General features: G+C 30.8%; 1 protein-coding gene across 1 annotated transcript; it reads right to left on the reverse strand.

Moving 5' to 3' along the window:
* Positions 1 to 1,428: 1,428 nt before the first annotated feature.
* Positions 1,429 to 6,815, reverse strand: LOC106292729 (serine carboxypeptidase-like 31). Its single transcript, XM_013728375.1, has 10 exons — positions 6,486 to 6,815; positions 6,093 to 6,200; positions 5,915 to 6,010; positions 5,683 to 5,775; positions 5,476 to 5,573; positions 3,062 to 3,358; positions 2,793 to 2,926; positions 2,610 to 2,705; positions 2,091 to 2,196; positions 1,429 to 1,767 (listed from the first exon to the last, which is right to left on the reverse strand). Exons 1-10 carry the CDS (start codon positions 6,787 to 6,789, stop codon positions 1,621 to 1,623), a joined length of 1,479 nt encoding a protein of 492 aa, XP_013583829.1. The 5' UTR covers positions 6,790 to 6,815; the 3' UTR covers positions 1,429 to 1,620.
* Between the last annotated feature and the right edge of the window lie 4,608 nt (positions 6,816 to 11,423).

Raw genomic sequence — 11,423 nt, forward strand, 5'->3', positions numbered from 1 at the left:
GACTGAAATGTAAGTCGTCTAGGTTCTTTGAATTTTTTTTTGAAACCAAACAAAAACAGACGACTTAACTTTCAGTCGTCTTAGGTTACAGATTTCAAAGTCAATTGCAAAAATAACCTCTGCGTTGACCAGACGACTTCCAGGTAAGTTGTCTACAGCCAGACGACTTCCCAAGTAAGTCGTCTGACGAACAGATCTGGAAAAAAACTCGATGTCATACCTTAAATTGGTGAGATAAGTTCCTTAGCATACATAAGGCTTCTCCAAGCACACAGAATCACAAACGAAAGTAACCCACCCAGAATCGTTAGCTTCTATGACTCTATGAACCATAAAAAATGTAGAATCAAAATCTTGGGTTTTTTTAGCTCATTGTGGAGAGAAAGTGAGAGATATGTTGTGTTTAGTTCACAAGAATGGAAAAAGAAGAAGGGTAAATCGATTTTGGGAGCATTAAGAGCTTCAAGTTGGTTGTTCATGGTGGTTGTGGTATTGATGACAATGACAATCTTGTAATTACTTGAAGATGATGAGGGTGGGAGAGTAAAAATGTCATTTTCGAAGAAAAAAAAAAAATTGATGGCATTTTCGTAAATTATATGAACTTGTGGGGTGAATAGGGCAAAATCAATTTTCAAAAAAAAAAAGGTTAGTTTTGTGTTTGACTTTAAGTTATAGGTCAATTCTGCAAAAAGCCCGTGATTTTTTCCCAGCTAACTAAGAATATTATTTCAAAGCTCATTTTAATCATAGTGTGTTCCTCAGCCTAATTTTACAGATACACATTTTGCAATTAGTAAATTTACACTGTGCATCCAGTCAAAAATTATTTTGGATTCGCCACTGACCAAAATCATAATCGCAGTCAACGATTCGAATCACTGTTTAAAATTTTCTAGTCAATAGCACTGGGGGAATTGTTTTTATATCTATAAGGTATGTAAGAAATGGAACAATAATTGTAAATAATAACAACAATAATATTGTTAATGTTGACCAAATGAAATATGGAGACTAAGGTGGAAACATCATAAGAAGGTATAGATTTAGATGCATGCATGTTCTATATTCTTATCCTAAAAAAGAGAGATGCATCATGCATCATACATGTACACCGGTGTCCTGTGTATATGTGTATGGCTTTGATTTGACCAACGGTGCCAACGATTGTTTGATTAACAAAAATCAACGGTTACAAATAATTATAAAAAGTTGGTGTTCCACATGATATTTGATAATGTTTTCAGATTAATTACATTTTGATTTTAGTTGTTCACTTTTTATTTTAAAGTTGAAATTATTCTAGAAGTTCAAACTTCTAATGCATTTCCCTTATATCATTATTCATTATAATCTTAAGTGGCTGTATTCGAAACAATTGTTTTAGTGATCATTACACAATCTTTAGGTATTGAAATTTATCCTTTTATCATTATGATCATCACATAGAAAGTAGCATAGTCACGTTCAGTTTATCTTTTACATGTTACAATCCTTTTCCCCCCTTATAGTCTGACAAGTTAACGTAACGAAACCCAAAATCTTTCATACATTCTGAAGACATAAAGACGACTCATTAGACTAAGTAAACCATCCTTTGAATCGTTAATAATTGCTTCTCTACCGTGACGGTGGCGGAGGAATTCCGGTGAGAAAGGCCGAGAAAAAGGCAAGAGAGCTGCTTGGTTTGAAGGAAGGCACCGCATGTCCAGCTCCTCTGAACGTAGCAAACGTTAGACCTTCGTATTCTTGGAGCCATCCACTTACCTGTTGTAAGTACCATTATCAAGAAACTTAGACCATAATTAAATGCACCTCTTACCATGGCTCTTAAGGGGTGTGACCTACATTTTTATTAAAATTCAGCTCTTGGCGAGTCTGCTTTGGTTCTGGTACTGTTCGCGGGCCCCACTGACACGTGGCGGCCCGCGAATTGTTCGTTTTTAATTTTTTTTTTTTTTTTTTAAATATCAGATAAAATTTTTTTTTAAAAAAATAAGAACCCCCTTAACCCCTCTTACCGTTAATCATGCTCTTAGCCATTATAATCAAACTCAAATTAAGAACAGGTTAATCAGATTCATGGGTACCTGTTTCTCATGGTACCAAGGCCTCCAAGCTGTCTTGATGGGTAATTCGAGTGCGCTTAAGCTATACCTTGTCGCGAGTACTGGAACTCTTCCGTCTGTGTCACCACTGAGCCATCATAGAACCAAAGCAACGGTTAAGTGAAATATTTATCATGCATCGGAAAATAACAAAAAGTCTCACACATTGGCGGAGGCAGAAAATATTTCTGTTGGGGGCAAAAAAAAAGGTATGGGAGCAAAAAATAATTATGAGTGGGGACATCATATAGATTGAGCTTTAAGTTACACTATTTTTTTTAATCTTGTTGGGTTCATTGCCCCCATGTTGTTGCATGTGGCTCCGCGCCACTGGTCTCACATGTATATAACCAAAGCAAAAGAAACTGTGTATAGTGGTTACTTGCATAATAAGCAACCGAATTTTATACTCTATTTTTCTGAAGTTTGAAACTTGTTGAAAGTAATTAATTTGTTATAATTTTTAATTTACAAGGTGAAACAAATCAGGAATTAATTTACCTGTAAACCCATATTCTTAATCCCCCGACGATCAGTTTCTCGTATATAGGCAAAACCGAGGGCTTTATATAAGTCCAGTTATGAAAGATGTCCATGCTGAAATCTCAGAATACCAAAGTTTAGACAACTTCCATCACATGTTAAACAAAATAATAAGAAACACATGAAGAATAGGAAGAGTACTTGCAAATCCTCCAGTCCTTGAGATTAACTCCATCACTCGCATGAAGAGACTTCTGAACATCTGCTCTGTTGTAGAATATTCTCGCGTAATCGTCTAAGCATGGGTCATATCCACCCAAGCGCCTTGGTGGCACCTAAGGCATGAAAACAAAATTTTGTTAAACGAAAAGAAAAACTTTGATTGACGCTTATATTGTAATCTTTTAATAAATTTCAACCATCAGAATATAATGAGGTAGTATGTATAATGTTATATAATGATGTCGTACCCTCTTGGAACTGGTGTGAGAATTAGTCTTGAATTGTTTAGAATCCAAGTAAGAGGATCGGGCAGAATCTCCTATACAAACCGATGTATAGAGGCTATAGATATCTATCTCGTCGTACTGCTTTTGAACTTCGTCTACGGCTTCAGAGCACTCGTCGTCGCTCCAAGTATTGTCGCTGCTGAAATTACAAGTCCTGGTTATGATCCTATGCGTCTCATCAGATATAACTGCGTGGCTCCATGCGTAATCCACCCAACCTCTCCAATCATCTGCATCAGATGTCTCAGGATTCCCAAGCTGCACGGCCAAAACCAAAAAAAGAAAAGTTTTTATATAGCTACGTACATTTTATTGTTTATATTAAATGCGACGTAACTATATTTTTTACATGGTTCACCGGCCAATAAAATTTCAACTGAATTCTCAAAAATAAATAAATAAAAAATAGAAGTTTTACAAAAACAAATATTTTTAACGTCGTCAGTAAAACATTAAACCCTAAATCCTAATCCCTAAACCCTAAATCCTAAACCCTAAACCCTTGAGTGTTTTAGTGTTTAGTGATTTTGATTTAGAGTTTAAGATTTATCCTAGAGTTTAAGATTTATCCTAGAGTTTAGGGTTTATCCAAGGGTTTAGGGTTTAGGATTTAGGGTTTAGGGATTAGGATTTAGGGTTTAATGTTTTACTGACGACGTTAAAAATATTTGTTTTTGTAAAACTTCTATTTTTTATTTATTTATTTTTGAGAATTCAGTCAAAAAAAACCTCAACTTTGCACGAATTGCCAAAAGAAACATAAACTTTTAGGCTGACCCAAAAAAACACCAAACTTTCATTGACTTTAAAATTAATTAACAATGTTTTCGCTGACTTGGCAATTTAGCACGCCGTCAACAAATTTAACATAAATATTTGACGTCGTTTATTGTTGGCGTTAAGTGAAACGACGTAAAACGACGTCGTTTTACATGATTTAAAATTAAAAATATGTAGGCCCCTAGATTCGAACCCAGGTTGGTTGCTCAAATGGCAAGGTATTTTACCACTGGGCTACTGGCACTTTCAATGTACTTACCAACATGTTTACTTTTATTTGGTACATATTAAATATAAAAAATTCTCTAAAACTTAATAAGATCTTTAAAATTCCAAAAAAAAATAAAAAAATAAAGAATATTTTTATAAAATTATTTTAGAAATTAAAATTAAAAATAAAATTTTATTTTTCTTTTAAAAAATAAAAACTCTTCCAAAATTTTCTAAAAAATTAAAAAGATCTTTAAAATTCCAAAAAATTGAAAAAATAAAGAAATTTTTTATAAAATTAATTTTGAAATTAAAATAGAAAATTTCTTTATTTTTTCAATTGAAATTAAAATAGAAATTTTTTATAAAATTAATTTTGAAATTAAAATAGAAATTTTTTATAAAATTAATTTTGAAATTAAAATAGAAATTTTTTATAAAATTAATTTTGAAATTAAAATAGAAATTTTTTATAAAATTAATTTTGAAATTAAAATAGAAATTTTTTATAAAATTAATTTTGAAATTAAAATAGAAATTTTTTATAAAATTAATTTTGAAATTAAAATAGAAATTTTTTATAAAATTAATTTTGAAATTAAAATAGAAATTTTTTAAAAATAAAATTTTATTTTCTATTTTAATTTCAAAATTAATTTTATAAAAAATTTCTTTATTTTTTCAATTTTTTGGAATTTTAAAGATCTTTTTAAGTTTATAGAAAATTTTGGAAGAGTTTTTTTTTTTAAAAAAGAAAAATAAAATTTTATTTTTAATTTTAATTTTAAATTAATTTTATAAAAATCTTCTTTATTTTTTTAATATTTTTTGGAATTTTAAAGATTTTATTAAGTTTTTAGAGAATTTTTTATATTTAATATGTACCAAATAAAAGTAAATATGTTAGTATGTACATTGAAAGTGCCTGTAGCCCAGTGGTAAAATACCTTGCCATTTGTCTAACAAACCTGTCGTTTCACTTAACGCCAACAATAAACGACGTCAAATATTTCTGTTAAATTTATTGACGGCGTGCTAAATTGGTAAGTCAGCGAAAACATTGTTAATTAATTCTAAAGTCAATGAAAGTTTGGTGTTTTTTTGGTGAGCCCAAAAGTTTATGTTTCTTTTGGCAATTCGTGCAAAGTTGAGATTTTTTTTGGCCGAATTCTCATTTATTTTTACCTTTAAATTTTAAGAAGATAATATAATTTGACAATATTTTGTTTCCTTTTTAAAAAAATATCGAATATGAAATAACACAATTCTATTGGTTGGTGAAACTCTAGGGAGTGAACCCAAGAATAATTCTTTTTCGCTAGGTTTTAAACTCGTATTTTTTTTGGGTCAAGAAACACTAATATCACTAAGAGATTCAAACGTACCAAAATACCCTTAAGGTTGATGTGAAGCGATGAACCATTGTTCTTGTTCTTGTTATTGTTATCGTACACGACCTCTGCTAGCTCCGGTACGTATTTTCCTGCAAATATAAATACGGTCACCAGAATAAAAATAGAAAACGAATTAACTTTAACTTAATTAAAAAGATATTAACAGCAAAATTAATTAAGATGGTATCGTTGGTTAACCTGCGTAGCTTTCGCCGGCGATGTAAAACGTATTTCCTTTGTGTTCAGGGAATTTCTCGAACCAGTTGCAAAGAAAATTGAATGCGTCTCTAGCTGGTCGTAGAAAAGAAGAAGAGAGAATGAAGCATATAAGTTTTATCAAAAAAGAATGAAGCATATAGTTATGTCTATGGACTACGTGACTACGTACGTACTATAGATTATATATTTATTAAAATAATAATGGACCTGCCTGTAAAGTCATCGTCAAGCTTTTGATAATCGCTAGTTGTGTTTGAATACGAAAAGCCAACACCGACGGGAGATTCTAAAAACAGCATGTTGGCCTCTGCATCAGCAAATCAACCTTTTTCATTATTTTATTCATTTTCATTTACATATATTATGAAAACTAGACAAAAAAAACTAACCTTTATTCCATGCGTATGGATTAAATTTAAGTCCGTTTTCGTTGGCGTCCACGAGAAAGGGACCAATTTCTTGTGTTGCTCCATATCCCACAGAAGAACAACCTGGACCTATATACACAATATACAAATGATTAAAATCTAAGTGTGTTCTCCCGTTAGACAACATCAGAAAATAGTTTAATAACAGGATAAAAATATATTTTATGTTGACGTTGGAACGGCCAAATTAATGTAAATAATGATACTGTAAATTATGTAATTACTAAACATTCTGCGGAACTAATCGTGTTATCAGTGTACTATTTCACAGGATATCAATCAAGACTGATCTAAAAATATGAGAATATAAAATAGTTCGGATACATGCATGAATATTTTAAAATATAGGATTACCTCCATTAAGCCAGAGAACTAGAGGTTTCTCCTTGGGAAGATCCATGGCCTCAAAGAACCAATAAAACATAGCTCTTCCGTTGGATTCGTCCACAGGGACATAACCGGCATAATGTCTGAAACTCACGTCAGGCTGTCCAGGCAAATCTGTCACCAGATCTCGCTCGTTGGCCAACAAGCTTTTATGTTTCGGGCTATCAAACCGGGGTTGTCTAGTACATATAACCATCGGGAGTAGTATTAAGAGAGTGGAAAACCACAAAGAGATTAACCAAGTAGATATGTTCTTGGTGTGATAATCCATTTTAGGTTTAAGTTGTTAAGAAGATCAAGGAAGCGTAATAAGATGATAAGAAAGTTCTAAGACTTAGATGTCTATTTATAAGCTAAGATGAAAAGATTTTTTTTCTTTAATATATTATTAATTTTTAATTAAGTGGATATGGAAGAATAGTCCTATGCGGCAATTGGTGGCTTTAATTTGTTCAGTTGGTCGAATAATTCCAGCTTAAAATAAAAAATATTTATAGGGACATATTCGAGAAAATTCGTATACTTGACTTATATAGAGTGGATGAAGCACTTTCTTTTTGATGGGTTTGAACCACGTCATGACCAAAAGTAATATAAATTCAATCTATATTATATTATCCTTTTTAACCTAAGAAAATAAGAGGATTAATTGACCCCACAAAAGCATAATAACTAGTGATGAATATATAAACTGAGGAAACTGGGATGCTACCCTACGCAAGACGATAATTGCTAGCTTAAAATTAGCATTAACGTATGATTCATAACTCACAAGTCAAATATAAGATATAGATTTTGCAATACCAAACCGGCTTAGAAGTGCTATGCCTACCGGCGGATTGTTTTTTCTCTAGGTTTAGACTAGGAACTGAATAATGCCATCGATAAATCTTTTTTTTAAGCCATGTACTTCTAGTTGAGCTTTTTTTTTTGTCAACCGTAGTTCTAGTTGAGCTTTAATATCCAGATTTTAGAGTTACAAAATGTATACATAATGATTTTGCATAATAAATTCGAATTTTTATGAGAATAGACCGTTCCATTACTTTATTGAGTTATTCTAATCGTTTCTGATCAAATATTTTATTCGAAACTCAGTCATACTAAGGGTCTGACTGGTTTAAACGCATCGGTTGCGGGTGCAAAAATTTGCAAAAGCGGATGGTTGCGGTTTCAAGTTTTATTAAGTGTGTTGTATGACTGGCACAACATTTAAAAATTGTTGCATTTGCGGATCATTTTTACTGGTTTATCCACAAATGCAAAAATTAATTAAAAAAAATATTTAATAGACAAAAAGTTAATTAAAAATGATAATATTAAAACCCAATAATAAATATAAAATAATAAATATAAAATTATATTTATAAATCATATTATTATAATACATATAAACTATATTTATAAAATCATAGTATAAACTTATATATATATATATATATATTAGTATTTATATCATCTCAATTTTTTTAACTTATTTAAAATTATTATTTTTATATTTATATAATTTTTCAAAAAAAAAAATTTACTCTTCCGCAACCGTCCGCAACCGTAAGGTATATGAAATCAACTTTTGATTTTAAAAAGTTTAGAGCGGTGTAAAGCGGTTTGTATTATTTTTTTAATTGTTGTAAAACGTCAACACAACTACCAACCGCAAAAGCTTTATTTGCGGGTAGTGGCAAGAAATCAGTCAGACCCTAGATCAAATATTGCTATAATTCAGTCGGTTAAAAGTAAGCTTATGTATATTTCCTCTCCTTTTTGTACTATAACAGGCTTTAGTATTGCATCTAATAAATTAGAATTTACATTGATCCACAAAAATATATATCAACTGCAAACCTTGACTTGGTGAAATTTCAGTCGTACTCGGACTACTTGTTATGCTCATGGTGTCTTTAATAATCAATCGCCCACTAAAACCCAAGTCAAATAAGTATTGCTGGCTATGCAGCTTCGTAGCTGTGTAATAAGTCCTATTTTTTCACAAGATCCTAACGAAAACATTTGAGATTAGTCTAGAATGTTTATAATGTATTTAAACCAGTATTTAATATAACCAGCGCCTTTTTTTCTTAGTGTTATAATTTATATTTATTGTTGGGTAAAATCGCAATAGTTTTGATTATTGATTGATTGAGTTAGCTAAGCTAACTTAGCTTTACTGCATACTAATCATATATGTCTTGAATATTACAGGTTACATTACGATCTAAACAATATTTGTATGAGACAATTGTCAAAAGTGAACTGATAAAATAAAATACATTTTAACATGTTTACTAAGTAATATATGTTATCTGGGATAAAATTGTGATTTATTAATGTAACAGATCGGTACGAAGTAATATGTTGCATCAATTTTGCAGAGTATAATAAGTTAAATGGAACTATATCCATGAATAAAAAAATTATATATGTGAATAAGATTATAGTAAGATCAAGTTTTACGAACCAATAAATGATTGCCAAGCATATGAGACCAATGAATAACTTCTCAACTATCGCTCACGTCATAGACTCCTAGGTTATATATGATGAGGATATTCCGAAAAATATACATTTCATAAAATAAGAGACATGTCACGTTGCAACATCTTTGAGCAACAATGGACTGTTGAGAAAGGCAAATGGAGGTATATATTCCAAATCGATGGTGCCCTTTAATTTACATATTATTTAAATATATTTTCTATATATTATAAAAAGCGTTAAATAAATCCACAAGAACCTCATCATTAGCAAAGTAGAAAGATATAGTTTTGTGGCGAACCTTATGCGCCGTTGGGATTCTTGAGAATTCAATTTGATGTACTTATAGTTTTTTAAGAAAACTAAATAATTAAATGGTGAAGATCTAATGCATGTATAATGTTATCTTTTTCTTTCTCACCTCTAAAATAGTCCCACTAGAAAAACTGACCATGAACTCTCCGAGAGCATGGTTATTGGGGTTTTTTAGGGTGGGGTTCTTAGCGGAATATAAGAATCCGTCTCTTAATTTTTAACTAAAAAAAGGTAAGAATCGGTTCTTAAATAAGAGTTTTAAGAGCCGGTTCTTAACTTTTTTAGTTAAAAGTTAAGATACGGATTCTTATATTCCGTTATAAACCTCTTCCTAAAAACTTTCCAATAATCATGCTCTAATAACTTTAGCAGACAGCCACCATGCCACTACACATGGTGTTAGGGTTTAATCCTGTCAAAACTAAAATGAATTTTTTAACTGGATCCATACACTTGACCATTGTGCATACCTTTCTTCTTGAATAGTTCAAATTGATAGTTGGACGTCTCGGCAATAGTTTAAATACATGAGTTCTAAAAAGGTTAACTACACATTTAGAAACTTAGAGAAAGAGGCAAAAAGCGTTTTTGTTGAATGGTTATGACATGGACTCCAACTTTCTCTGATGAGGAATGAGAGGGAAATCATCTCTGGATTATATATTAGGTTTCATACTGGATAAACATTTTTCAATTAATTGTTGGGAAGGTAATTAATGTGCATATCTATATAAAAGTGTCAATATAAGAATGTGGTGCAAGAATTGCATGCTCAAGAACTTATTTCTCTATATTAGCATATGTCATGCAGCACATACATTAGCTTCCGTTGTCATTAATTATGGATAGTCTGGCTCTCTATATATGCAAATACATACATACACACACATATATATATATATATTAATTTAGCAAAAAAATATATATATATATATATATGATTTGCATTAAGAAATTGTAGCTTCATTTCTCAAATGAAAAAAAGATGCTATAAAGTTTCTTGAAAAGTAATGAATATGAAAGATTTTTCAATATAAGACATGGCTGATTTGATTTTTTACAAATTTTCCTTATTTACTAAATATATACTTTTGTGATTCAAATAACAAATCATGTTTGCACAAACAAAAATATAAGAAGTCTTTATATTTTATCCAAGTAATTCTTTGGCTAATTAAATCGTTAGTCGTCAACCAATTTTTCCTTATGCCTGCATATATAATGTCTAAGTTGTAACACAGATAACCCATATGCTAATGATTTTGGGGGTACAACCGAAATCATATTCACCTGTACAAAGGTGTATGTCATTTCCTTTGCAGAGATAGAGAAGTAATAGAAAGAGCATTTTCTCAACAAAAAAAAGAAAGAGCATTGAGAAAACACATGAAAAAGCAACAAAAAAAATTAAATGAATCTGTTCTAACCCATATCACTGATACTATGTTTCGGCTTCTTATTAATAAGCTACAAGTACGTAAAAGTGATAGTATCTCGTTGGTCACTGTTTTGCTGGTTAAAGGTCATAGAACGTTTTTTAAAATATGGGATTGTCTCGTTTTTAAAAAATCGTTGCACAATCTTGTTTTATATCTTGTTGACAATATATATGGTTGAATCTTAAATTAGAACATTATAATAGATTTTGTAGAAAACAACATAAATAATACATTCTTCTTGGATCTCTTGCATTGGTGAATGGCCACTACCTTGGAGCTTATACGTTGTTGTATTATACTAGTATATACACAAGTTAGTGATCTATCTAATCACCTTCAAATATTTTTATTTTTATTGCTATTTCAATTATTTTCACGTAATTAACATGTTTTATATGTTTTAATTGATAGTTTATGTTGGTGTTTAATATGGGGACCGCTAACTGTTAGACCAGACTCCATGAGTCCGTTTTGGCCAATGGATGTCCACTTATATGATTCTCTGTTCTCAGAACTATATATGGATACCCACTTAACCATTATTAATATACCGTGTAGGTGTAATTGTAATAATATTATTGGCCAATAGATCTTATAGGGGATTGTCTCTAGACACTCTGTGAATGGGTCAATGAATTCTTAAATGATCCACGACAAAGACATCCCATAATACTAC

Source organism: Brassica oleracea, chromosome C5 (assembly GCF_000695525.1).
Source record: "Brassica oleracea var. oleracea cultivar TO1000 chromosome C5, BOL, whole genome shotgun sequence".
In the NCBI taxonomy this organism is placed as follows: domain Eukaryota; kingdom Viridiplantae; phylum Streptophyta; class Magnoliopsida; order Brassicales; family Brassicaceae; genus Brassica; species Brassica oleracea.

Excerpts from the sequence above, each read along its gene's own strand:
- LOC106292729 (XM_013728375.1), bottom strand. The coding sequence starts at position 6,789 with ATGGATTATCACACCAAGAACATATCTACTTGGTTAATCTCTTTGTGG. Across the intron at positions 6,011-6,092 it reads TCCATACGCATGGAATAAAG|AGGCCAACATGCTGTTTTTA; the intron begins GTTAGTTTTTTT and ends TTGCTGATGCAG. Across the intron at positions 5,776-5,914 it reads GCTTGACGATGACTTTACAG|CTAGAGACGCATTCAATTTT; the intron begins GCAGGTCCATTA and ends TTCTACGACCAG.